General features: G+C 44.7%; 1 protein-coding gene across 1 annotated transcript; it reads right to left on the bottom strand.

Moving 5' to 3' along the window:
* Nucleotides 1-442: 442 nt before the first annotated feature.
* brinp3a.2 (bone morphogenetic protein/retinoic acid inducible neural-specific 3a, tandem duplicate 2) lies at nt 443-27,589 on the bottom strand. The gene is made up of 8 exons (XM_070908578.1): nt 27,360-27,589; nt 16,276-16,466; nt 14,145-14,335; nt 9,820-9,925; nt 9,336-9,572; nt 7,180-7,402; nt 1,817-2,159; nt 443-1,213 (listed from the first exon to the last, which is right to left on the bottom strand). Exons 1-8 carry the CDS (start codon nt 27,578-27,580, stop codon nt 443-445), a joined length of 2,283 nt encoding a protein of 760 aa, XP_070764679.1. The 5' UTR covers nt 27,581-27,589.
* Between the last annotated feature and the right edge of the window lie 356 nt (nt 27,590-27,945).

The raw sequence follows: 27,945 nt of genomic DNA, 5'->3' as shown, positions 1-27,945 counted from the left end.
ATAAAAATTACAAACAAACAGACTGTATCATTTTTACCATAAAATGTCCATTCATTTGGCATTGGTACTTACAGTATAAATGAGCAGAGTCATATTGAAACAGGATGGTTCAACTTTTATGAAGCAGTATCTGAATTTCTACGATAGAATTCTTTTGTTAAAGAGTTCTTGTGAAACAGTTGTGCATTTTCTCACTGATCCACCTCATTCTTTATGATATAGCACTGAAAGTAGTTGCCACAAAACATAAACCAAAACAACCAGATGAGTACATTCTCCAGCTGTCCACAGCTGGTTCTCTCCTGATTTACCATACAGTTTGGTAATCCATAAAGACAGAGCACAACTGTAAGCATCTGCACCACAATGGGCATAAGTCCCATGTCCAGGAGTTCTCCTTCAGGCCATTTACATACAGTCCAGCCCTTCCTTCAAGCAGCTGTTAACTGCACAGCTTGGTGGTCTCGTAATCCATTGAATTGGGCAGACGTGAGCCGAAGGCCTGTAAGGAGGCATGAATGCGAACCACCTCGCTGGCAGTCAGTTTGAGCCGGTGCCTGAGAAGACAAGCAAACAGGTCCAACCTCTGTTGACCCGGAGGGGACAGCCGGTTCACCCGGTCTCGTATTTCCAAAAGCTGAAGCATGGCCGTGTCTTGGGAACCTTGGGTATATGGGTAGTCCAGCTGCAGAATCAAGTCACGGATTGCCTCTGGGTCAAAGTGCATGCTGTAGCCAAAGACCTGGATGCTGTTGATCTTCATGTAGCCCAGGTTCCGAGCAGGATCTGTCATTTCTAAAGGCTCGTAATAAATGCTGTCATTCACTCCATCTTGAGTCTTTATCCTGCTCCGAAGGTAGATATGAATGGTTTCAAAGAATGTCTTCCACTTGTTCCCCAGCGTCAGAGTCCAGTTATAGCACTCGAAGGGTAGATCCAGCTTGGTGGCCTGCCAGTCTGGAAAATTGTTCTCGTTGACAGGAATGTACCAGCTCTCTGAGTGGCTCCCTCCAAAGGGGTTGATGTAGAGAGTAAGGACAGGCTCCAGGGTGCTGTTCTTTGTAAGGCAGATCTGCAGGGATATCCCCAGCAGCATGTGGACCATGTTGGATTTGTACTTGTTGCTCTTCAGCGTCAGCAGCATCCTCTTCCTCCAAGATGGGTCAAACCAACTGTTGAGTCGCATGTCATTACTGATGAAGATTGCGTGGACCTATCAGACACACAGAAACGAAAACAGTATTGATGGAGGAAAGGAAGGAAAGGTGCTTCAGTGCCTTTCTTCTCTCCTTAAGCATAGGGTACACTGGACCATCCTTTATGACAGGAAAGGAGATAATGCCGTCCCACAATTTGTGGCGGCAGCAACATTTAAAGTGACCGCGGCAGATCCACGCCAATGACATCCACCATCACAAAATTACGTAACCTAGTGTAAGTCTTTCCCGAGTCCTTATGAATTCTTCTTCACATCTTTCCTTGACCTCATGACATTTTCCATTGAAGTCAAGGAAAGGTTTTTAGAAAAAGAAATGGGACATTTTTTGGACTATTTGACCGCAGCCTATGACTGGCTCAACATATATCATCATCTGCAACTCAAATCACGACAAAATCTGAATTGACTTTGTATATTTTTCTCTATTCTTATCAATGAACCACAAACTATGAACTTCCTCAGTAGTCAGAAGGGCAAGACTTTGTGATGCCGAGTGGCTCCCATGAGTGAGTATATCCTCCCCAGGCTTCTGCTGTGAAAGACAGCTCAGCTCTCAGTCAGTCTGACATGATTAAGAATGGCTGAAAGAAAAATTACCTCGAGCCTGCGGTCAGCTCTCTGCAGTAGGTAGCCCAGCTCCAAATCCTGGAGGTCTGTTTCAAATCCCAGGTAGTTCTCCGTGGAGTCAGCCACCATGGGCCTGCAGGCCCCCTGCGTCAGGGCGAAACCCGGATTGCAGCTCCCACAGCGGGTGTGGTTGTCTGGTGCACATGCCACGCAGGCCGAGCCTTCCCCAACGGAGCAGGGCGGCGGCAGCTGACAGGGGCTGTGTTCGTATCGGCAGCTGCAGCTGTGGAGCTCCTCAGAGAATGCACCAAGCTGGTTGTTCTCTGAGCAATACAGGAGAGACTGGAAGTGAGTCAGCCAGTAGGACTGAGGCCTGCACCAGGGGAGGAAGAAAAAAACAGAAGAAGGAGGAGGGAGAGAGAGGCAGGGAGGGGGTGGTTATTGAACAGTGCTTATAAGATGACTTGGTTTAATAGGTAGCTGCTTTATTAGGTGCAGGACACCTGTCTGGTTGCGCAGACAGCTTGCTCGTTAAAAATATAAAGCGTAATCAGCATAATGTAAAGCATGCAGACAGGCCCCGAAAGGATTCAAGTAAGCGTGGTTTAGGTGATTTGCAGGTCAAAAGGTTTCTGTGAAAGATTTATTTTTTTAATAACCTTTATTTCAACAGCATTTCAATCAATATATTTCAATGCATACTTTGGACTCACTACACGATAAAAATACTGTTTATAACACAGACACCCAAAGCACTTTTCCACCAAATTACTCCGGTCACGTGATAACTGAACCATCGCTAAGCTCCGTCCCCTGATGAAGACCACAGCATGAGGTTGAAACTTTCCAGAAAATGTCCACATTCAAGTTCAAATTCTGCTTAGTTTTAACCTGGACACCTTGACTTTAAATGCAGTAGGGTCACTGTTGCCAGTCACAGTGGTTTCAGCGTCTCGAAATGACTGTCCTAGGTTTCATTGGAATTACAATAGAGTTTTATTCTAATGGCACGGCTAAAAACTCTCGGTTAGCAAGTGAATCCGCAGTCTACCTTTTTTTTTTGCAGTTGGATATTATCTGCAGGACAATGATCTCAAGACGCATAGCGATCGTTAGTGTTTGCAGGAATATCTTCATGTCATCGAGTCGGGCTGGCGAGGTATACCAGTTTTCATGTTTTTGTTGTGTGCTAGATTGAGTGTAGGTTACACATGCAATGAATATGGGCACAGACGTCGGTGTTTGAAAAGGAGGAGAAAGTGAGAGACAGTAGCGAGAGGGAGAAAGTTGTCTTTGATCTGTTTGTGACATAAATATTAGAAGTGCGCTGTAGCCGCAGGGTAACTGACTCTCAGACATACATATAATTCCCCCATGTGGGCTGGAGTTTGATTCCCGTCTGTAGTACTTTCTCGACTGTGATCCCTTTATGCCTCTTATCCTCTTTGCTCGCTGAAGAGAAGAAATGCACAGTACATACCGCTGGCTTTCCTTTCAGAAAAAAAAAAACCCTTTTTCTTTGATGAGGGTGTATTGTGGTAAACTTTATGCTAATCTGAAAATGTTTGCTGGATTACATTTGGGGCATCCTTCCTCTGTATCCCCATCTTATTGTGTGCTTGGCTGGCAGTGGGAAGCAAGTCTGAGTTCAGAAAAATCACTGATTTGAATATCAAAACCCCCTAATGGAAAAAGCAGTGACGGGAAATGAACCGAAAGGACTCTTCCTTTCCATCACCCGCTACCTGTGGGCAAGGTATTTCACCTCCGACAGCTTCAGCAGAGCAGAGCAGTCGCCAAGACAAGACTGCAGTTGTACTGTTAGCTCCCTGGCGTGATTGTGTACAGCCTTCCTGCTCCCTGCAACTCTTCCTCCAAACCACTGCTGTAAATCACAGTGTCTTCTAACTTATGTGCTGCTTTTAAGGGAGCAGTCAGCTCTGTATTTTCAAAATGAAATCAGCCAAATATACAGTTTTTTTTTTTTGTGGGAAAAACCCAGTCAAAACAACTCTCAGCCAGTGACTAAAAGGACACTCAAGCTCGGTTTCTGTTTTATCTCAGAAATCAGGGAAAAGATAAAGGGACTTCCTGGTGATTGGTGGACTTAAAAATAAAACCCATATTGGATTCCACTTTATATGCACTTTAAACTATAGTGCTTTGACTGAAGTAACGTTCAACACATGGCCAAAATAATGTGGACACCCAAACATTACACCCAAATAGAGATAAATGAACATGTCATAGCTGCAGATGAATGCCAATGTGTCAGCCTGCACTCTTCTGGTTTCAGGCTCTCTACAGGTTTTGGAACCTGGCTGCAGGGATTTGACGCTATGCAGCCACAAGCGCACTCCAAACTGGGAAAAAGCAATTTTTTGTGGACCTGACTTTGGGCATTGTCATGTTGAGGAAAGGCCCTTCCCCAAAAAGTTGGAAGCACATTGTTGTCTAAAATACCATTGTATGCTGTAGCATTTAGATTTCGCATAATTGGAATTAAGGGGCAAACTGAAAGACGCATAAATATGTGGACAGGGGTGTCCACGTATTTATATTTAGGCATAAAAGGTATGAACGAGCTGTGCACCACATTAACTTGGTTTAGCAATTATTATATTGTCATTTTCCTTTCTTTGTTTTTATATTTTCGGATAAAATATATTACAAATGTCCTGCTTTTGTCTTGGAATCTTTACTTTTCATTGTCTTTGTGCATTTGATAGTGTACACAATAAATATTTTTTTTATATATGCATCATTATCATAATGCAATCTATTATACTGCAGTTACTTCAAATATTCTTATTCTCTATAGATCTGCTGTAGCGGCGCTCCCACGAAGCGCAATCGTGCCTATTTCCAGAACCTTTCCTATGAACTCATTTGTCTTCTGCCAGAGGTACCGCATATATGCTATTAATGGAGATGCGTAAAACCGGTCAATTAGTCAATCAATACTGAAGGAAGCAAGCAAAAGCAATCAATATGAAAAATGTAAAGGCAATGCAATAATGGCACATTCTGGCCATTTTTCCCTCTAGCGTGAGGCTGCAAAGATAAAGAAATTGGCCTGATCTACCTGAATGCCTCGGCAAGTTCATTAAAAAGCTATTCAACATTTTTAGAGTCAAATCTTAATTGCACTCTTTTAGCAGTCAAACAAAGATGACAGGACTCCTTCAGACAAGACCTTGGCGTACATAAAAAGATTCCCGCACCTTTTTTTTTTAGAGGGGGAGGGGGGGGGGGGTGAAGGCTACACATACAAAAGGCATTTTCTAAGCTGATTAAAGCAGAAGCACTGAAAGCATCACTTGAATGACAATGTGCATCGTTATGCCTAATGGCAAAAGTTTGAGCACAAAGTGTACTGTGCAGTCTTATCATTACCCGCCTAATAAAAGCCAAGCCGACTGCTGCTTCTACTGGCTTAGTCGCTCATAATTGTCAGTGCTGAGAAGAAGAAGAAAAAAAAAAAAAGTAGCCCTCAGGAAGCAAAATCAATCACATATCTCTCATCTATCTCAAGTGCCTCAAACAGGATGTTAAAGGGAGAGTGAGGGTTTTTTTTTTTGTTTTTTTTTTCGAGAGCTTCCGTTTCTCTCCCAGGCAAACTGACAAACATTCTCAATCTCTTCCCACCATGGCATGGAGATTTCTGTGAAGAGGGAAAAGAAAAAGGGAAAGCCTCACAGTTGACGCAACGGTAATAACATAGATAAACACTGCCTGGATGAGGGCGATGATGCTCCCACTCCTTTGTCCTGGCGAACGGGTGGGAATATCAGCTGCGTAGATCAGTGATTAATGTGTGTTCTGGTGATGTGTTGGAGAGACTGAGACAGAAGGAAAAAAAGAAGAAGAAGAAAAGAAACAGAGAGAGAGAGAGAGAGAGAGACAGGACATCGAACAGAGTGAGCTGGACAGATTCATCTGCCGGTTGATTCACGTGCTGTGCAGACATTGCTGAAGGAAGCTCAGTCGATCGGGCTGCTTGTGTGACTGACGGTGATGATCAACCCCTCTAACGGAGGAAGGTGTCCGAAGTGAGTGTGAATCACAGTCAGTCTTAAAACACAGGTCTGAAATGCAGAAACCGTCCCGACCAGAAAAAAATGGCCGCGTCGGTGTCTCACGCTTAAAAAAACGACCTTTCACCGACAAGTGACCCGGCGCGAACAGTGGCTGTCCTCTCTCAGCAGCAAAGACGTCAAAGCTACCGTCCTCTTGACCTTGTCCAACAGCCAACACTGGTCGTGCTTGATCTTTCCGAGGGCAGTCTTCCCCCTGCTTCACCAAATAGTTCAGGTTGCCTAAACTAAACCTTGACCGCAGATATTGCGGAACAGAAAATACATAATAGACATTTTTGGAACAGTCACATGAGTCATTTGGGGAAAAAATGCTACCATTCGGATATGAGAACAAAGCGTTGTATTCAGTCTGATTTCAGTTTAAACACTGGTCTGAAACTGGTTATGACACAGACTTCAGGTGAAGTCAGTAAACCTACTGTAACACTTGACACCTCGACAGGGTGGATGTTAAATTGCAGTGTAGTAACTGAACTGAGTTAATTTGCTAACATATAATTAGGCTATGAATCAAGAAATGACTAAACCTCCGAAGCTGAGAAAGATACAAAAAGTGCAATTTTCGTCTTTGCATTGGTTTCATAGCTGCAGAAGAATCTGGTTTTCCGAGGGATTTCATGGAGATGAAGTCCAGCGAAATGCAATGAAGATTTCATGATTTCATGAAGCTTTCATGAAGCTCAATAAAGATTTAATGGAGCAGAGACTTGTGGATTTCTAAAGCTGAAGTTTACCGCTGGACCAGTAAGCCAGGTGAGCTCCTCTAACAGCCAGTGAAAAGATGTGTGCCAATGAAAACTGGGCTGAATTTGGTTGAAAAAAGAAACTGTAAATCTTTTACAGTGGATGTCTTCTTGCACATTTCTTGGCAAAAGCTGCATTAAAGAGATACACATACACCAAAGGGGTATTGCGAGAGTATACAAGTGAAATGCCACCACAGCAATGGCGGCTTGTTTACTTCCAGCTACGTCCCTGGATTAGTGTATAGGGAAAACTGCAGGCTGTGACTCGATGTGCAATAGCTTTGGGCAAAAAAATGGCAGAACCTTGCAACTCCTATAGATCAAACAGAAAGGGACGGATATACTAACGGAAGACTGCATTAAAAAAAAGACGCTTCCTTAATGTAAACACATCGCTGCAGTAGGTTTACTCGGGATCACTGTTATCCTTGGCTAAAAAAAAATATTAAAGCTATGCCCCAAAAAAAAAAAAAAAAAGGGATCAGATGCGTAGTTAACGTACACGCGGAGAGAATGTAAAAATGTGCCTTTCAGCGGTTGTGCTCACCGTTGTCTCGGTAGGCGGACTTGTGGCTGTCGGTGACATCTTTTACTGAGACTGAAGAGCTTGAAGATGACTCGCTGGGCTCGTTTGGAGAGGACCCGCATGCTGTTCTCCAGCTGCTCATATCGCCACTGGAACAAGTTGTCCATTGACCACAAGTGCTGGATGGTTGACACGTTCATGAAGTAGATCTGGGGCAGCCTCGCATAGAACGCCTTGAATTCATCTGTGACAACAGGAAAAAAAAAAAAAGGGGATATTGGTCATTGTAATGGTGTGCTTTTTGTGTTCCAGCTAACTTTAAGCCCCCTGCATTATGACTGAATCAGTATCGTCTCAAAATGCGATATTCTATTTGCCAGTGAGGGAGGAAGGGGGGGGGGGGGGGGGGATGAATGTTTTTCTGTTGTTGTAGGATCTGTATAGGTGCATTGTTACTGAGAGCCGTGGTGCATTTGTTGCACGTCCAACGTCAATACAGCAGTGCCACGTTTATTTTTCCAGGACGACTGTTAGCATCCACCATCGTTTTTTTTATAACGCATGCAACATAAGGTAGAACTAAACATCTGAAAATGTTCCCAATTCTTTGGGAGTTGTATCGAGACATTGTCTATTTAAATACATCTGCGGGTTGGGGGCCAATGTGCAGGTGTAGCCTTGCACCTACGTACATGTGACGTGTGTGTAATTGTGCTGCTTTTCTGGATAACTCGATACCGGATTGTACTGTATGAGTTGTATGACATTTTACTTCAAAACGTGATGGACAACTGGCAAATGGATTTGTCACTTTGACTTTTCTCGTCCTGTGTTTACGACATGTCGAGGCTGTAACAAGATCACATTTGTTGTTTATGCGGGGCTTCCATTAATAGTATCCCGCTGTGGCTTTTTCATGGGGGTCCAGTTCATGTAATGTATTTACCTGAAACCAAGTACCTCGTAAATGCAATGTGGCCACGTGACATTTATGGCTTGACAATGATCACCTCAGCGCTCCATTAAACAATTGACCAGTGCACATTGGATTGTGGGACACTATAAAACGCAGCGGGTGCACAAAAAGCAAGCTATGGCAAGGTATCATAATTATTTGGACCAGGATATATTATTGTTCAAAAAAAGGGCCAAACATAGCATCCCTGATAGTGTTACTACTGCAACAATCAGTACTACTACTAACACAGGTATCACTATCATGACCATCACCATATTTATCTCCTTTGTGGACAGTTGTAATAATGAGCTGCAGACGGGGCCTTGCCTAAAACAATAGGTAACTGTTTGGATGGGAAACGCATCCTGATCTGATTCTACTGTCCTTTTTTTTTTTTTTTTTGTCCCCATCTGGTTCAAGGTCAACAATAGTACTGGTGGGAGTGAGGCGGAGTGACTGTTTGATCTCCATCTTTGTCAGTGGTTAGACCACTTTCCTGGCATCCCCGTCTGCTGATAAAGCAGCGAGCTAGAAATCCGTAATATCCCTCGCTGAAGGGCACATTCAGGACACTTGCGGGTGTCTGAATTCTGGGCACGCTCCTGCCCTCACTTCACACCCAGCTATTAAAACATAAACTTTGAAAGTAATTGCACTTAGGGATATTTCAGCCAAATCTGAGGAGTGAGGGGGGGAGGGGGGGGGAGAGAGAGAAAAAAAAAGACAGCCATTTTGATTTCACCTGAGTAATAATCACCAAGGCAGGATGACCGAGCACAGCAATAATAACCAAACATTATGCTAAGAGCTTCCACTCAAACTCCGTTTCCCCGGTGATATGAAAAGCCGGACCGGCAATAAATGGGTTTTATAGCTGATTAATCTGCTCCAGACATATTGTAAACTACCTGAGCCGAAAGCTGTTGATTTTTTTTTTAATCCGGTCCTGTCGTCTTGTTAATTTGCTTTATGCAGATAGTGTGCCGGGACCCAGGATTCACAACCAGCTATTATAGTTCACCCATAAATCATGGAATAGGGAGGAACATACACATAGGATCCTCCCTCAGATGTAAAGGTGCAGATAAAACACTCCCTCTCATATGAATGATTTACATTCCAAAAGTTTGATTTCCCCCCCCCCCGCATTTAGGATGAGGCACGCAACGTGAAAGGGAGCAAGAATCCATTCTTTTTTTTTTCCAGAAGGCTTTCTTACCTGATTCCTCAAACTCTTTGTAGAGCATCCCCCAGGTCTCTGTGATCCTCTCCAGGCTCTCCTCCATGGCTTGGATGTCCATATAAGGGCAGTTGCACTCCGGGAACTTGGGGTCACAGCTGCACCAGCAGTCACTGTCCTTGCAGACAAATTCGCCCTCTCCATTACAGGCTATGTAGCTGAGAGCAGCCTGCACAAAACTTTCTCTCAAGTAGTCTGGAAGGATCACCTGCAAGCCTGTGAAACCAAGCCAGGTTTAGTACCGTCATCAAGCTGTGAACTTGGGGAGTGACAGTGAGAGAGTGGTGGCAATATACTGCTGGCTGAGCTCGTGATTGACTCACTAAAATCTATAAATCTGTATATTTGTATGCTGTTGCTTGTGTTTATCCCATGTGCATATACTTGGTGGTTGGTCTGTAAAAAAAAAAAAAAACACAGCACGACAATCGCAATTAAAAGAGGTTAAAAAAATCAGACAAACCTTGCAGCTGGACTTTATTTTCAGGGCTCTGAACCAGCACGGAGCTTACGGAGTCAAGGTTGTCATAGTTACTGCATCCAAGAGGACCTGTGCGGGTCTCTGTCACCTGGGCAACAACAAATAAAAAAAAAAAAAGCTCATTTATAAATTCCCCACAGCATCCTCTTTAGAACAAGCGCACGGTTGAGTTCGATTTCTTTGCACAAGAATACGTTCAAGGGGTACTTCTAAATTTTGGACGCAAAATTAGTCTGAGAGGAAAAAAAGGTGACTGATGTAACAGGAATGGCTTTCTGTGTTCTGTTTAAACAAGTAGAAGCATAATAATAGTAATAACAGTTTCGACATAATAAATTGTACAAAAACTAGGGTGAACTTCAATTGCTGTAAGAGTGCTTTCTTTCTTTTTTTTTGGTCTATTCACTGATTGAAGACTTTTCGATTGACCTTTGCCACAAAGCAGGCCCAGCAAAGCATCCCTTTTTCCACTTCATTTGCAAGAAAAGATCTTATTTCAGCACTCTCCTTTTTTTCTTGCCGTGACGCAGCGGGCAGCATCTAACTGATTCTCATTTTTCTCCCTTTGTGGTTCTGGCACACCATATTTTGTTCAGCGATTTGTCCTGGTCAGGCTTGTCAGAGGACAGTTGGTGTAAAGTGACAGATGGATGAGGCGAGACAATGAGGGTCAGTCGATCAGTAACACAATCATAGAGGGCTTGAAGGGCTTGGGAACTCATATGAGGCCGGTGCTGCGGGGAAGTGAAAACTCAGCGTGGGGCTCTTTAATCAAAAGCCTAATCCAGAAGAAAAGGGGGTTTTGTGAGAGGAAGAATAAATATCCTGTGTGAATGGGAAAAGGAAAATGAAGAAAATTTGAGTGCAATTCTTCGACTATAATATTTATATCACGTTATAAATCCCTTGTTTCCCTCACGAGGGATTTTAATGCTGATATGAATGTGAGGAAATTAGATACAACCCTGGGTTTCAGACCACATGAATATTGAATCCACATAAGGAATTATTTGATATGCCATACGATACGCCATATGGCAAAACACTGACTGATGAGCAGAGCATTCAATTTCCGCTTCGCATAGCAGCTGCTATTCACTGTAGATACATTCTGGTATATTAAAAATACTTAATAGGACATTATTGGCCACCTGTATCTTGGCACGTGGCATACAGGGAATGCAGGAAAGCAAAAGTTCTTTGGGAGTCGTCCTTTGGTATATTTATTTCTGATTTCAACTTTTAGTCCAGGTGCTACAGTGCTAAAAGTATTTCACGGACTCAATTAAACAGAAGCGGGGAGCACAAGGGCGGCTGACAAATCTTTAGCACATATTGGCAAACACATTTCATGTATTTATGTTGCTGGTTCTCGAAATAGTCTGCTCAAACTTTAACATCCTCTGAAGGAAGAAAAAAAAAACAACAAGCTGCATTAAAATGACTCTGGGCCACTAGAGGGCAGTAAACACGTGGAAGGATTGTGTTTTTTTTGTTTGTCAATGTCAATTTGGTGACTGACATGTGGCGCACTGTAGACAATATATTTCTCTTTAACACAAAAGGTCAAGCACATTAAAAAAAAAAAAAAAAAGGGGGTAGAAGTTAACCAAGACTCCCACAGTGGATTTGTGGTAAGAAGTTATTAAAAAGTTTGAAAATAGGTGTTTAGAGTGGGGGGAAAAAAAACACCCACAGCTACTCCCGCTCCCCCAATCGACTGACTACGCACACATCCAGCTTGACGCGTTCATGTATTTGTGTCCACCTGATGAACGTGAGTCCAACACGGGAAACCGCCTTGCTTTAGACCTTACCCTTCCTTCGCCAGCTAGTCACAAAGTTTTGAACGTCAAAACGCTGTGTGGCGCCGGCCAGGACAGCGTACAGTGTGTTTATCAGAGCTTTGGTTTGGTGGAAGTGGGTGCTGCTTTCTGCAGTTAGAAAACGGGTTTGATGAGAGCGAACACACACAAACCAAACCCGGAAAAAAACGAAATGAGGCTAAAAATCTAATATTCACTACAAGCGACCCCCCCTTGAGAGAACCGTTTGATGCGATGTTTAATGCAGCTTCAAGTCCTTGTTTCTTCTTATTTAATTCTTCTATTTGGTGCTTTCATGCCAGAAATACGCTGCAACAGCACGTTTAGTTTGAGCGTCATCGCAGATGATCAAGGTAGCAGTCTACCTTGATGTATTTCCCCCACCGCAATGAGAACACAACGCCATCGAGGGGCTGCCCGCGAGATGAACGTATGAAACCGGAGACTCCCGCTGCTTCCTTGTTCACCGCTGTGTGCAGACAGGCTGGGAAAACGCGGCCATCGATTCGGTCTAGCAAATTCTCAAACCGTGACAAAAACGATCCCAGGTGCTCTCAAGCAAACTGGGATCATTAGTCATTGGTACAAACAAGCCGGTCTGATCACAGTCTCTCTCGCTCTGCGCCGTGACTTCTTTAAGGGAGCCCAGATTTCCACAGCCAATCCCCAGCACACCACAATAGTAACGGGCTTTTCCTCCAAAATGAGCTTCAATTTCCCCCTTTTGCATGGAGACGGGCCCTCTCTCATTCATTCCTCAACTTGTTCGATTTCAAATTCATGCAGAGGGGTGCTTAGTTGCATCCGTTCCGCTGCTCCTGCGGGTCAACGCCCTGTGGAAGCGATGCACAAGTGTGGAGGAATCTGCCGCTCCTTTGACTCGCTTTCTGCCAGTGACGGAGGTGAATCTCTCCTCTTTCCACTTCCTACCTGTCAGTTACGCCAGATGACTGCCTTTGGAGCATGAAAGCACACTCTCTCGCTCTCTCTTCTCCTCTTCCTCTCTGTAGCTACAGAACCCCCCCCCCCCCCCCACCCCCTAATTCCCAAGAAATGAAACAGACAAAAGCATCTGCCTCTGCACCTCTGATGTGCCCACCTCAGCTGCAAAAAGAAATACCCAACCCTCCCTGAACACAATGTAGTGAGAGGACAGAGCTTTGATATAAGTACAGGGAAGTCTGATTCATGTTCTTCTACAGCAGAGAAAGCCACACTTCACAAGCTGACTACCACGGTGTTCCGAGGAGTGAAAAAAGGCTGGGAGGGGGGGGGGGGTCATCCTCCCTTCCGTGGCCCTATTAACCCCATGCTACCTGGCGGTGACAGCCGGAGGCAGAAACCTGTCACGAGCCGTGTTTCGCAAGATTCATTTATCTTCCCCCCTCGCCATATGTGCTCATCACCGGTGGGCCTCCTCCGGACTCGGCGCGCTTCCGGCAGCTGAAGATCGTATCTCGTCACGGGCAGGCCTGATAAGAAGCATCGTCTTCCGCTTGGTTTTCATCGCTGATCGTTGCGGTGTAACGAGGAAACCGTTAACAGCGAAACAACTACGTGTGTGACATTTTAGAGATGCAGTTTCCTACTTCCGCAAATGACACCTGGAGGCAGCAGAAGCGCGACTTAATGAACAGCATTACTTACTTAGCACATTATTCTTTAATGATATTTATGTTGGCTTTCTTCCTTGTTATTGTTATATTTAACTTTTTTTTTTTTTTAGAATCACTTGGAATTGCATAATTCATTATATCATTTCTGGTGGACTGTGGTGAAACTTCATTTGGAATAGAACCCCCCCCACCCCCTGGCTGCAGCCTATATGGTACGTGATCTACCAGGTGAGCTACCGGGGGGCGCTACTATTTATATATTTAGTAAAGGACAGAATGTCATATCATATCACTTCCAGCTATGTGGTTGTGCTTTGCTTTCATTCAAAGAAGAGTTTTTACAAGAGGCTTCTCTGGGCAGCTTCTTAGAATAAGAATCTTTGTGAGCGCTGTGACCTGACCGCTGAATGTGAAAGTGAATTGGCTGTATGTCTCCAGTGGTCACTGTAGATATATTCATTTCAATTATTCACATAGCGCCAAATCATCTCATGACACTTTACAGACAGAGCAGGTCTGGACCGACTCTTTATACATGTTATTACAGAGACCCAACAGGTCCCACCGTGAGCGAGCGCTATGGAAACAGAGGAGAGGAAGAACTTCCTTTAGGATGTTTTAATTTACTAGATTTCTTTTAGTTTGAATAGAAGAAGAGGAGAAGATATCACAGGAACAAAGGTGACAAAAGGTTGCCAAAGAAACAGGAGACACAGTAGTCGCTGAAGAGACAGCCCCCCTAGCTTTTTACCGCTGGAAGATCTCAGCTTATTGTCATATATCATTATATATATATATATATATATGATACTGACTTGATTGTGGGCTCATTTTGAACTCAGCGATAGAGGCGCGAGGGCGTTACCTTGATGGCGGTGGAGGCGATCTGGATGTGGTGCAGCTTGCGCAGGGTGCTCTCCCTGTCGATGAAGTAGGAGGCGGCCAGCTGGTGCAGAGCTTCCAGAGTCACAGTGGAGGAGTTACCCGAGTAATCGCTCACCTCTGCTTTCTTACTCAGTTTCCTCTTGTCCACAAATATCGTTAAGGCCTCCTCTCCTGCACAAAAAACACCCACCCCCCCCCCCCACAACATTTAACTGTTTAAAACAGTGCTTTTTGGGACAGATGTATATGCGCGTGCACGTTGCCTATCGCTATTAAGTACAATCTCGCTTTTATCTCCTCGAAAGCGTGAGGTGCGCTTCAGTCACGTCAAATCAAAGAGTTAATACAAGTGTTGAAGTGATTTTTGTCCACTCATGCCGAGGTGTTTATGCATCGCACTTCCCACAAATCACCCGTTCCTCAAACGGCGTTGCCAGCCGGTGTCGGGCCTTTTTTTTCGCTTGGGTTTTCTGTTGATGAAGTTAAGAGTGTCCGCATTTGGCACGTGGCTCATGATTTTTATTTATTCATTTTGTTTTTAATCATCCCAATTAATCTACAAGACTTTGCCATGATTTCAAAAGCCGCCACCTGCCCTCACGCTCCAGGTGGCTGAGAGCGCGGGAGCAGCTGCGCAGGAGCCTCTGAAGCGCAAAGACACTTGACCACAATTAGGGTCAGGGTTACGCCCCCCCCCCCCTGTATCAGTAGCCGCTGACCATAGCAATCAGCACTTCATAAGTCTAGGGGGCCACGGCGCAGCACGCTCTCTTTGCTCGAGAGTCCCCAAGACACTGCACATCACATTTCTCATCATAATGCAGTGTTAGTTAATGTTCCAGGGCCGTTTCTCTGCCCACCGCCTGCCTTTCTTCCCCCGGCTGCTGAGGGGCGCCCTCTTTAATATCACAATCTATTTATTAATTTCATCAAGTCCATATGTTTCCGAACACAGGGGGCAATCCATTCAGAACCACAGAGGCGTACATCTGGCGACAGTCCAAGGCAAACTCCTCATTCCCCTCTCTTCATACCACTAAGTGCTGGCTGAGGGCCAGAGCGAGGGGCTGCATCAGCTCAGGCAGCTGTTGGGGCTGCGTTACATGCAGCCACTCACAACGGCGGCCTTCTTTTCGAAGCCAGGAGTCAGGTCTGGAGTAATTGACAAGTGTCGCTCTGTAAAAAGCAAATCTGCTTTGCAAGCCTTCGCCTGGGCCTCTCTCTGGCATCTTAAGTTAGTCTTCTTCCTATTTTTTTTTTTTTTTTTTTCTCTTCACTCAGAGGACCATTAATGCTTGTCCATTCATCACACGGCAGAAAAAAACTAAAAATGGGACGGCCGTGACTGTGACTGGGAAGAGTGGGAGTGGCGGGGGTTACAGTGCGCAGGCTTTTTACATGCATTCAGGCATCTCCGAAGAGCCATACCTGTGCCGCCAGTGGCACATTATTTTGCTGGGATGTGTTATTCAGTTACTTACTGTGACTGAGTTATTGTGACACGTCCATCTGTTTTCCATATGCAACGCCTGGGAGAGCAGATTCTAAAAGCTTTTATCAACACAAATTGTATTCTATGCTAAAGCCTGTATCGCCTGGGAACGAAGCAATTCCTAAAAGGACATTTTCCTTCATAGTGCTGTTCTATAATACTTTAATTATCTCTATATGCTTGATTACAGCAACAACAACAACAACAACACTTCTCCTTAATTACTGTCTCTTCTTGAATGTTGACTTCACCTGGGTTTGCATTGTTGCTGTATGGATGTTGTTAGCATGATTATCATCCACGTAGCCCTTCTTTGCAGGGTTCTTGTTTTCAATCAAGTCAGTCGAAACATTCAAAAACAACAAGAGCTTTCGACGCTAAAAAAAATCTGCCTGAAATCAAGGGCCCACTGTCCCAGAGATGGCGATGATTTTTGAGTGTGCCTCCTTTTGTCATCGGAAATTGAACACACGCTGAGATAGACATGAAAAAGGTGTAGACATGAAAACGAGTTGGCGGAGTCAGTTGGCCAAGTTATCGTAGTACTCAATTAGTTCAATTAGGGTCAACGTGTGCCACTATAAAGATGTCTAAACAACGTAATCGATGTTTGGTTTACCTCCCAGCGTAGCTGACAGCAGGAAGTGAGTCCCATACTTCCTGATCAGATTGTCAGTGATCATCTGGGTGGCGGGCCTGCGGCCCAGGAGTCGAATGTTCCTGATGAACTCAGGAGTCAGAGGTAACGGAGACTCCAAGAAATCTCTCCTTTCCACTGCCAAGTTGTTCACCTTCCATCTCCCAAACTCCCTGGGGAAAAAAAAAAATAATAAAAGGAGAAAGAGTATGGTAAGGACTGAAACAATAAGTCAATATTTTCTTCATTACTTCTCCGTCAATAATAACTTTTAAGTGATTTCATGCGCCAAAAATTCGCGTCACGTTCAGTAGTTCCAGTGTCTTTAATATAAAGATTTGCTTGCTTTGTCGCTTTTCACATCGTTGTAAATTGACTATCTTGTGGTTCGGACTGTTGAACTAAACAAGCTACTATTAAAAAAAAAAAAAAGAAAAAATGAAAATGAAAAATAATCATGGCAGCCCTAAGTACTAAAGTAGAGGAGGCGATCCTGCCGGGAGCATATTCACCTTCTCTGCCTCTTATAGCAGCATCATATAGGGACGTCATTTGCCTAAAGCTGAGTATGTGATTGAAATAAACGACCAGAAGAGAGAGAGAGAGAGAGAGAGAGAGAGAGCGAGAGAGCCGCAAATTGAATTCATTAGGTCACTCTGTGCTTTTTCAATGTAAGGAATCCCTCGACCAGGGCCGACACAGCCTGAACTAAAGTTGGGGCGAAATTGACGGAGAAATGAAAGGAGAGAATGAGAAAAGGTAGAATGAGAAGATAGAAGAAGACGAAGGAAGACATCCAGACAAAAACCCGGTCATCATTTGAAGCCGTGATAGTCATCAGCTGGGATGGAAATGTGCTCCTCCTACCGCTACAGCCGACAGATGTTTTTTTCCTCAATGGCCCCGTCGCGACAGAGACGTACGTCGGAAACATCAAAATGAATAAAGCGCAAGGTGGAACAAGAAACGGCCCCGTTGCTCAAATAGAGAACGCCCCTCTGTAACGCGAGAGAAACAACGTGTCACGCCAAATTGTGAAAAGCGGTGCGGACGAAAGGCTCGTTTATACGTGTTCCTAATGATTCGGTGATTATAGTGCCTCTGCATGTGTTCATATCAGACGGTTTTAAGACGATAACGCCATGCTTTCTTCCTGCCTATCTCCCTCTCACAGCTTTAAAGCTGCAGCGGCTTCCTTGCGTTCATGTAAAAAGACGCCTGAGACATACATTATGGGAAGGAAAGTAAAAAAAAAAAAAAAAAAAAGATGTATCAAAGGCAGCATGGTTTGCTGAACTGGAGCAAAACTGCATGCATTCTTTCTGGTATTTTTGTCGAACATTTTCCCAAGACGCGGCGCTTTGAACTGATACCGCATTCGGCAGCGCTTTGACTCACACACAAAGAGTTCTAGGTGTTTTTTAGCAGAAGATATCCACGGGAAGATGTCCTCCGCAGACACTTGACCTGCGGTCGCGCGCGCTCAGCTCGACAGAGAGAGAGAGCACTGCCGCGAATTAAAATTAGACTGACGTTGTGCTTTGCTTGTCTGACATTTGGCAAAACAATACACGTTTTAGAGCTGAGAGCGTGTCTTGGGAAGAGAGGTGTGCACGGCGTCCTTCAACCCGGATAGCTCTGCACGAGTCAAATAAGTCGTCCTTATTTGTTGTTTCAGAACAAGACTGATCACAGAAATGGAAATGGTCAAACGTAATGTTACATTCACGGCAGCTGGAAGTGGAACACAAAGTACATCGGCGCCCTCACAGTGCAGCCAGGGTGAGTAACGTCGATAGCAGAAAGTAACTCATTTTGATCATTTTAGTTTGAAGAAGCCTCAGGAGTCTAAATCAGCTACTTCTTCTGGGAGGCTGAGGCTCTGCCATATAATGTTTGGAGCTGAGATGCTGCGGATTGGTCACCGTGAAACAAGACGAGAGTCTACAGCCGCGCCCAGCAGCTCTGTGAGGCTGTATTTAAGGCACACCGAGTACCAAGTGCCACGCGCAAGGACAGCTGAGGTTGGTGGGAAGCTCATGTGATATATAGGTAGCCATTCACCTTTGCATTCACCGCCTTGTTTCTTTAAGTATTTCTTGCTAACCCCCAACCGCGTGTCTCTGGATGCAAGCCTCCAAGCAGACACGCAGTTGCCAGCGGTTGTTTGCACATACACCCCAGTAAGCTGCAACGCCAGGTTGTTCAGCTCAGCGCCTCCCAAAGGAAAAATCCAACTAATTCCGATGAAAGCGCTTCCACTTGCCCCGAGCAGGCGACGCTACAAGTTGTGCTCTACTGACCACTGCTAACCTGCCGTCGTGACAAATTGGATGGAAGGACCAACGGCTAAACTCCATGCGACTAAGGCAGCGCGAGATCAGAAATACGAGGTAAAAAAAAACCAGCTTGCTTTACAGAAAACGTGCTCTCAGGTGTGAGCATTCGGCTCAGGAATCCCAAATCTGTACCTCTGCTTTGGGTTTTAAAAGGCCCTAAAATATGATGATGTCACATGAAAGGCGATGGCCGTGTACTTCCACCGACCTGGGCAAACTCCATCCGCTGAGGATAATGTGATACAATCTGAAGCTGCAGAATAGCAACTAAATGGGCCTTGAGGTGAGATTGGTTTGTTTGCTTATGTTTCCAGGGAAACACCTCCATCAAATCTGACGGTGACAAGCCGCACAGTAAATGCTAAAACCATCAATTTAGAATGCTATTACTGTGTCGGATGTGTTTTGTCCTAATTTAGCTTTTGATTGTTGCTTATTTAGTACAAATGCATCAATTTTGGATTAATTCACAAGTATAATTTTTGGTGCTGTGCCTCTAGTAGTGTATCTACTGTTCGAAACATGAAATTAAAAAGTGAGAAAAGTCCGTTTTGTAACACTTAGGCTTTCTGATTCATTTCGAACAGACACACAAGAGGAAAAGGGCCAGGACCTCCACATATTTCCCCACTTTGGTGAAGCTAATACAACTCTTTCTAACATATGTACGCCATCTGCGTCTCGTCAGTCATCTTTAACTTTCTAGTTTTCAGACGCTTTCAAAGTGTGTGCCCATTGAAACCAATGTGTTTTAAGCCACTACAATGGCTAGCTATGAATGGGCATCAGTGTATACCGCATCTTTCCTACATAGTGTAGTAGAGTTCTGTGTATTTGTGGTGGGAAAAAAAACTCTTTGACATTTCATTTTAGAGGCACAAAGGACAAACTTGTGCCTCTAAAATGGGATGTTTCACTATGAAGGTTTTTTGGTTTATTTGACTCCAAAAGTTAACTTTTCTAAGAGCAGCGGGGCTCATCCACTGTTTCACCAACAGTCGGAGATAACACGCACGACTCAGATGTTTATTCATGTGTGGGTTGGTACTAATTTAAAATCATTATGTAGAGGAAAAATCAGCTAAACACATATGAAAACCCACCTACAGAGAAATAACCTATTTCAGCGTCTGTATCTAGGGCAAATTAAATATGTACTTTCAAAATTAAGACACCGTTTGAAGACCACAACTATCTTTGATGTTTAAAAAAAAAAAAAAAAAAAAAAAGTGCGACTCTTGATATCAGGCCAGGGGCGAGATTGTATTTATTTTTTGCGAGCGCTCTCCCTCCGTCACGAATGTGCATGGCGCTGAATGCATAACGAGACATTATGAAGTCACAGACAGATATCGCGGCTGTAATTATAACAGATCGGTTGTGATTACTCTGAAATTTCTCAGGGAGGCCACAGGAATGCGGTGCCAATTTCTGCTACCCACCTGGCACTGCCCCCAATTTACTCAGATAATCATGCCTATATGGGAAGAAAGGAACGGGAGAAAATGTTCCTTAAAAGAGCCTTTACAGATTCAGGCTCATTTTAAAAGTTGATCATCCTGACGCTTTTTTAGGAGGCAACGAAACAGAACCCTTTCCACATCAGCACCGAAACCACAAAGGAGCCACGTAGAAATGAACGTGATTAATTGTCCCGACTGAGGGGTTATTTTTGTTGGTCAGATTTCATTGTGTGGCAGGAAATAAACATTCATCGAATTGATGTGAACTGCGTTGTCCCCATTCGTCAAACGTTGCACTTTTCTCTCTCCAAAATAAAAGCTTGACTGCTGTAATCAGAACAGGTTTGAACAACCTTGGCTGCTGGTGATGGATGGGGGGAGTGTGGCCTTTTGAAAGGGTATATATCACATTAAACCAGGAGTAATGAGGAAAGCTCCGACGCCCAGATGTTTGAATGATACAAAGTCTGAATCCCCCTCGAACTCCAACTGCTGCACACACACACAAAGAAAAAAAAAGGTAGAACGAGCTGGTGGCACGTCGATTTAATTTCCTGTTATGAAATCACGAAAACAAGACACTGATCCACACGCATATTCCGCAGAAACTGCAGGCAAGAGAAGTAAGCATAATGGTGTTAAAAGGATACGTGGTACCCACTGACCTTTTTGCTGACACTGTAGTATTCAGACAAAGCTTTTGACTAATCTCTTGCTCCGATATGTCTAGTGTAGCTATTAATCTTCACCTCATTTCATGCCGTACAAATAAATGACCTCTTCAAATGGGACACCGTGTCTCTTGAGTTCCACTTTGCGGCGTGAAAGCACTAGTTCAAAGCCACAGCACGTTCTGTGCAAAAAAAAGAGGAATACACAGGGAGGGGGGGGGGGGGCGCGAGGGGCAGAGAACAGGTATAGAGAGAGAGTATAGAAATCCCTGCTGTCGTTCGCTTCTTCAGTTATCGTTGACTGCGATAAGCTAGCCCCGTCTTATCTTAAACCCCCCCGATAGGCCAAATGGTTCGGCCTGCAGGGAGAGGGGAGAAAATGAAATGGGTTTCACCACGGAGTTGATTTTTAGGGGCTGCAGTCCTCCCCACAACCAGCTAAGTCATTATTATTATCAATTTCATTGCTCCCTTTTCACCGAGGTACATCGGTTTCATCGGTTTAACTATTTGCGCCACGGATGTATAAAACCATATTTAAGTGTCCGTGCTGGGAAGTTGACGTGCCTCAAAAAAAGAATTATCCACTGATATACAGACGTCTCTTTCACAAAGTAAGTCTGTGGGAAAAAGTATTCTATTTCCCCCTTTTTCAGTTTTCTCCAAATTCAAAGAGGCCCCCTTTTCCTTGGATGGTTAAACACATCTGCATCTGCAGCGGTGGAAGGCAGCAAGTAATTACTTTATGCTACTACTCCACTACATGTAGGGAGACTTTTTTTTCTCACTGCATTCATTTGACAGCTAGTTACTAATAAACATACGATGACTTTGTAAACTACAATGCATTAAACTGGTTTCCAGACTTTTTGGCTTGTGACCCCCCCCCAAAAAAACGCAGTGTCTTGTCGGGAGAGCATTATGTCACATGTCAGATGTCTCCGTCATGTCTCCTCATTTGCGTTCAGTTAAGTTACCGTTTTTTTGTCTCGTTTAGCCACGTTGTCTCGTCATTTCCTGTTTTATTTTGTAATAACTGTGTTCCCTCCCGTTTCAGACCACTTGACTTCCTGCCCTCGCGTTTCCCGCCTTTGTGATTGTCAGCCCCGCCCTGATTGTTTCCGCCTGTGTTTCACTCACCTCGTGTTTAAACAGTCTGCGTCTCCCTTTGTCTCGTGCCAGTTCGCCTTGTCCTTCATGTCTTGTTACCCAGTTAGTTAGTAGATTTTGATTTATTACTTTTTGGAGATTTCTTGCTTGGTCAAGCTTATTTTGTTATCAATAAAGACTTTTGTTGTACTTTTGTTTGGGTTCATTTTATGCCTTGCCCAGTCGTGACAGTCTGAGTTGTTGGCGCCTCCAGAAGAAGGGTTTCTCATTTCCTCAGACGGTTACATTTATATAACTGGTACAATGATCCAACAGTCCACAAAAAAAAGCAAAGATTTTAGAAAAGTCCCCAAAATAAATTGTGTAGACTGGAGTATTCTTAGATTGCTGTATTGGTCATTTTACTTCAATAAAGATCATGAACACTCCTTTTGCCGCCGTGATTCTGATATTTCTTGTATCCCTATTTATTTACTGGCACGCGGCCTAATGGTTCAGCAGTTTAATAATATTTAATGAGCATAATGAATTTTCCACAGTTAAATGATATTTATAATGAAATCTTATCCCATAAAATCACATGCATCATCCAAACGCAATATGTTCAGGACGCGGCCAAATACGTGTCAACACTCCTGCCTTCACCCCGGCGAATATTGCAGCTTCCCCTTGGCAGCGTTTCCTGTGGACAGGTGGCGAAGGCGGAAGGCCCACATTGTGTTTGCATTGGAAGCGGTGGGTGTGCTCTCCAGCGAATGGCCAAAACACACACACTCTCTCACACACACAGACATCCATGAAAAAAAAACGTAAACCCTCTCTTATTTCCTTAAGAGGACTTGTTAAAAATGCTCTCAATTTCAATCAGCAAGAGGCGGGAAACCGAGCAGAGGGATAACGCGGCGCGAATCCATCACTCGGCGATTGCTGAGGTAGCTCAAACGCTGTAACTCGAAGGTAATCTATCTTCTCGATCCATCTTTCGGCATTTATTTGGATTCAGCAGAGATGAGGAAGACCCGACCAGAAAATAATATTGTCACTTTCAATCACTCGCTGCCCTCTTTTCTGCACTGACTGACGTGCCTCTCAGCCAAAAATGGACTGTCAAAAATGATCATTCACAACAACAAACACAAGCGTAAGATTTATCCGTCCAAGTTACCACAACGCGTAGCATTCAGCACAGAAAGTGCTGAGACAATGACGTGTTTTGTCTTTGGATCTATTGCTGGGGTTTATAATATAATATGGCTCCTTTTTTTTTGAAAGCCAGAAAAGCCGTTTAAGGTCATCATCCTCCCGCGTGCATTCGTGCAGCTGTTTCTTACAGCATCCGCATTATAAACTTTTAGCAATAATGTGGCAGCCTGTGTGAATATCGTATAGCAGTCAGAGCGAGCCAAAGCAGCACACTAAAAAAATCTATAGGGTTTGATTTTTGGCATGGCATTATCACAAGGATAATGCTATAACATGCTGTTCAGCATTTATAATGTTTACCATGTTCACTGTCTACTTTCTGTAGCACTGAACACAAAGTACATCAGAGGCTGATGAGAATGTCATTAGTTTTGCAGGTACTAACCGGATGATGGTGCTCTATGGAGATTATCAAAGTTATTGGGGGGGGGGCATTAATGTCTGAATCAAATTTCATGGCCATCCATCCAAAGCGGTAGACCGGCGCACCGACAGCTGACACTGCCGGCCCTCCGTGACGCGAGTGTCTCTAAAAACCCTGAAATGGGGATGAAACAGGGAACCCATAATGAGGCTTCCCTCCATTTACAGTGCAATCGTCACCTCTTTTTACACTTTTTTACGATCTTTATTGAATCAAACTTTAGCTAGACAGCTCAACTGGAGAGAAAATTGCCTTCAGCGTTAACAAATTGAATGAAAGTGAGAACTAGAGTACAAAAAACGGAGCAATTAACGGGGCTGATTTGGGGGTAGACTGCCCTAATGTTCTAATGTCTTCTGACTTCCAAAATAAGGAAGTGTGGAGACCAATACCTTTTCTGATTAAACAGGGGCATGAGAAAAGTGTTTTAATTGGGAAAAACAACTATGCATTACGTTTTTTTTTTTCGCGACCCTATTGGCCAAAAAGCTCCGAGGGAATTTCAGGGAGAGGAGACGAGACAAAGGACATCAGTGAGAATGCAGCAGTGGGACGTTGAGAAGCAGCGCTGAGGGAGTCTGCAGGTGCTCTGAAGGGGGTTGAGGTGAGTGTTTTAGAGCAGACTCCCCCGTGGTTTAGGAAATCTGCTGTTGTTCACCGTGCTTGAAGTGGCTCTTACACAGCAAAGCGTAAGCTGCTTTCCTTTTTGGCGAAGTCCAATTCAAAGCGCGGAGGTGTCCTACGCGCTTCCGCTTGGCCGAGCGAACTAATTGCAGATCATTATTAGGGCCCCGTTGTTTTAATTCCTTATGTGTCGGTGCACAGCGATGCTTGCTGGCGAACTGACACGCTCCTCTCATTAAGCGCGCGGGGACGCTGGACACAGCTAAGACTTGTTTAACCTAGAGAGGTGCAGCAAGGTTCGTGTTCGATTAGCCTGGAATATTCATTCCTAACCAAAGGAGGAAAAGAATTAAGATACATGAAGGCTGAGCAGAGCTGCAGCTCCACAGAGCAGTACCCCCCCCCCCCCCTCCCCACCTCCAAATCAAGATCAATCTGAGGCTATTCTTTAAACTGTTGTTTTTCCCCTTCTAGGACTGGGTATTTAACCTCAATTCTTTTTGATGCGTCTGCTGCATCAAATATAAAACACTATCAAGCACTGAAAGTTGGCATCGAATACTTGATCAGATTCTTCGTCTTGCTCACTCATTCTTTAATCACACGTTTGGCCTAGAAATCAGAAATCGCCCTGCAAACTCTGCAAACTTTTGATTTTACTCGTCCGCACGGCTGCTCGAACCCTGACGTGCTGAAAAGTTCCGCGTTCCGTTTTAGTTAAAGTGAGCGTAAAAAGTCATCGTGCTGATGTCAAATCTGACAGTCGGGGTGACGGTATGAAATATTTTCTCAGGTCGCTGTTATTCAGATGAAGCTATCTGAAGAGGAGGAAACATCAGCCTTCGGTTGAGCTGTTGCGAGCAGCTCAGATGCATTTTCAAGCCGCGGCGGGGAATGGCAGTCGCAGACGTTTCCGTGACAAGACGGAAAGGTTGGGAATTACTGCCACAGTGCATCACTCCGCCTCTTCTTGTTTTGCGCGGAGCTTGATTTGGAAATGTAAGGAGATATATTACACAGCAGGAGAACAGCTACAACGTTGAGCCCCCTTGAGAGAACATTGCAGTGGGCCCACTTTCTTTAATAAAACAACCCTGCTGAATTTTTTATGAGCCACCTCCAGGTGTGAGCTCCCAAAATCATCGCCACATTTCACCCCACCAAAACAGACGCTTACACACAGCTGTACCCCTCCTGCCTTCCTTAGATTCCTTTCTGAAATCGAACTGGACTGAATCCAAACGAATTTCAATTTAGGAAGATTTACAGGCTATTTGCTTTTTTAGGTTCGTTTTTTTTTTTTTTTTCCCCCTTTTAATATCATCACTATTAATCAATGCCACATTGTGGTAATCTAGAGAGCCTCAAACACAACCTTGCAGCTGACAGAAGCCTCTCAGGGGATTCTGTGATAATGCAGAGTAATAAGTACTAAGAGCTCACTAATCACTTGGCCACATGATAAGACTATTAATCTTTCCGCCCATCCCACTCAGCTCCAACGGATCGCTGCCTTTTGCCAGAGAAGGAAATATTACAAAGCTCTAAGGCGGCAACCGATCGCCGGAGCCATAAAGCATCCTTGCACCGATCCATAGATGTCAGGAACCCTGTCCGTCTCTTTCCAGGAGCCCGGACGACATCCTCCTAAACGAGGAAGGATATGATTCATGACACGATCGCCACTAATTTGGTCGCATGCCGATACCTCAGACTGTGTCGCTGTCATGACAAATCATCATTTTTTTTCCCCCCTCCTGGTGCTAATCAACATATTTCAGTTGACCTCGTGATCGGGTGACTCCCTGAGGGTTTGGAAGGCAGCGGAATTTGATATATACAGCCAGCTGACGGCAACATGTCTGCGCGGAGTACGCGATTCTGTGTGGGCTTTTGCCAGGTATCTTGTGAACGCCGGCGGTGAGAAACCTTTTCTGCATGACAGCACAGGCCAAATATTGTATTCTGCCGACTAAATAACCATGAATGGGGTTTTTCCCCAATAAAGCATATTGTCCTCCGTGTGCACCATGACGTGACGTGCAGTTGTGTTGCATCTTCTCCTTCACATCGTTCTGACGTTAAAATAAAAGTAAAAATTGTTACTGCTGCGAAAACCCCTCGGCAGCTGCAGTAGCGTCTCAGATGACCTTATGACGTAGTGTCGTCAGGATGAACGCCCTTGGAATGACCTTGTCCCCAACTTTAATCTGTTCCTTCACAAACACATTACAACCCGTGTGCAGGCGGACATTTCCAAATGAATTCAGCCAGGGCAGATGAAAGCTAGCTCCCTGCCTTTACTCGTCTCCATCATTTATTCAGCTTCACCTGATTTAACAGCAGCGCACTTCACGGCAAGCAATATCATTTTCACTTGAGCGCTTTGATGAGGGTCAGGTGAGTACTGGTACAAATTTCGGGGTGGGTGCTTGAGGTTGTCGAAATTTCATGGTTCACATTAATTATGAAGAAGGCGTCTCTAAATCTATACTTTTCCCGCTTGCTACACGTCTCAAAACATGCAACAGCTGACTGCTAATAGGTTTGTGGGACCTACAGGAATTATCCAGTATTAATGAAAACATGCAGGAGCTCTCTCTGAAAAAAAACCCCATCCAAGAACGGTGCTGAATGATTATTCATCCAACATATAGACACACACACACACACATAGCAGATGTAAAGGAACAGCAACCTTTTGGGGGGAATATGCCACCCTTCTGTCTGTACGGTAAATATATGAGGCTGTTTAGTTCGTACATCTGGTTGTGTGCCGGACTATTTTCTATTAAGGACTTTGGACAGAGCCAGCCCAGGCTAGTTTCCCCCATTTCCAGTCTATGCTAAGCTAACTGGCTGGTGGCTGCAGCCAAAGACGCTCTACAACAGAAGATGGCGCTATACGGGCTGCGCCAAATGGTATGAAATGGTACACACTTCCTGTCTCTTGTGTGTGGGCGTGGTCAACTCCCAGCCGCCCCCCCCCCCACAGTGCAGCTCTTGAGTGCTTTCGAGCACAGGCTGCTGCGAAGGACAAAACACTGTGACTTTGTGAGTTATACTAATCTATATGTAAACACGTGAGCATAATCATATTATGCATGCAGCCTTTATTTATACACTGATCAGCTGATCTTTCGACCACGGAGACGTGGTTTGATGTGGCTGCTGGGAGACCCGTCACGCATTTATAAAAGGAGCCCCCCCTGGCCCCGCAGTCGTGACTCACCTGTATATCTTGTATCTGGTGGAGAAACCTTGCCGGTTCTTCTCCACGAAGTCGATGTACTCCGGGGAGTGGTGGAAGGGCCCTTTGTCAGACAGGAGCCAGTCCAGGGGGCCCCCGGGCTTGTCATTGGGGAGGCTGGCCGTTGCCGCTGCTGCCGTTACTGCAGATCGTAAACACACCCAGCAGTGAAGGCTGAGGCTGACGACGCCCCATAGAGCCATCAGAGAGGGAGGGAGCAAAGGAGGGATGAGGGTGGCGATGATGGAGGGGGGGGGGGCGTTCAGCAGCCAGAGCCACTCGTCATTAGCTGGCTCCTCCACTGGGATGACCGGGGGACCTGCATCACCTCCACGGTCCCCGAACACCTAAAGAAAGCCACAAACACACGGATGAGGATACAGACAAACACCCACGTCCAGCATAAAGGACAGACATCGGGAAACAGAACCCTTAGAGGGATTTCAAACTTTGACTCCGTGTGGCAGCAAGACACCGACGCTTGAACTGTCGCTGACAACAATGCTTTCGGTTGTCAAGTACGCCGTATTTACATGCGACCATGACCTGCAATCACCCGGCCTACATA

Source organism: Enoplosus armatus, chromosome 7 (assembly GCF_043641665.1).
Source record: "Enoplosus armatus isolate fEnoArm2 chromosome 7, fEnoArm2.hap1, whole genome shotgun sequence".
NCBI lineage: Eukaryota > Metazoa > Chordata > Actinopteri > Centrarchiformes > Enoplosidae > Enoplosus > Enoplosus armatus.
Note: the sequence above shows the minus strand (reverse complement) of the source record. Positions and strands in the feature narration are given on the sequence as shown.

What these genes read in the sequence shown, in the direction of transcription:
- brinp3a.2 (XM_070908578.1), bottom strand. Translation starts at nt 27,580, where the DNA reads ATGGCTCTATGGGGCGTCGTCAGCCTCAGCCTTCACTGCTGGGTGTGT. An exon ending in GCTGTCAGCTACGCTGGGAG is followed by an intron (nt 14,336 to 16,275) that starts GTAAACCAAACA and finishes TTTTTTGTGCAG; the next exon opens with GAGAGGAGGCCTTAACGATA. An exon ending in AAATAAAGTCCAGCTGCAAG is followed by an intron (nt 9,573 to 9,819) that starts GTTTGTCTGATT and finishes TTGGTTTCACAG; the next exon opens with GCTTGCAGGTGATCCTTCCA.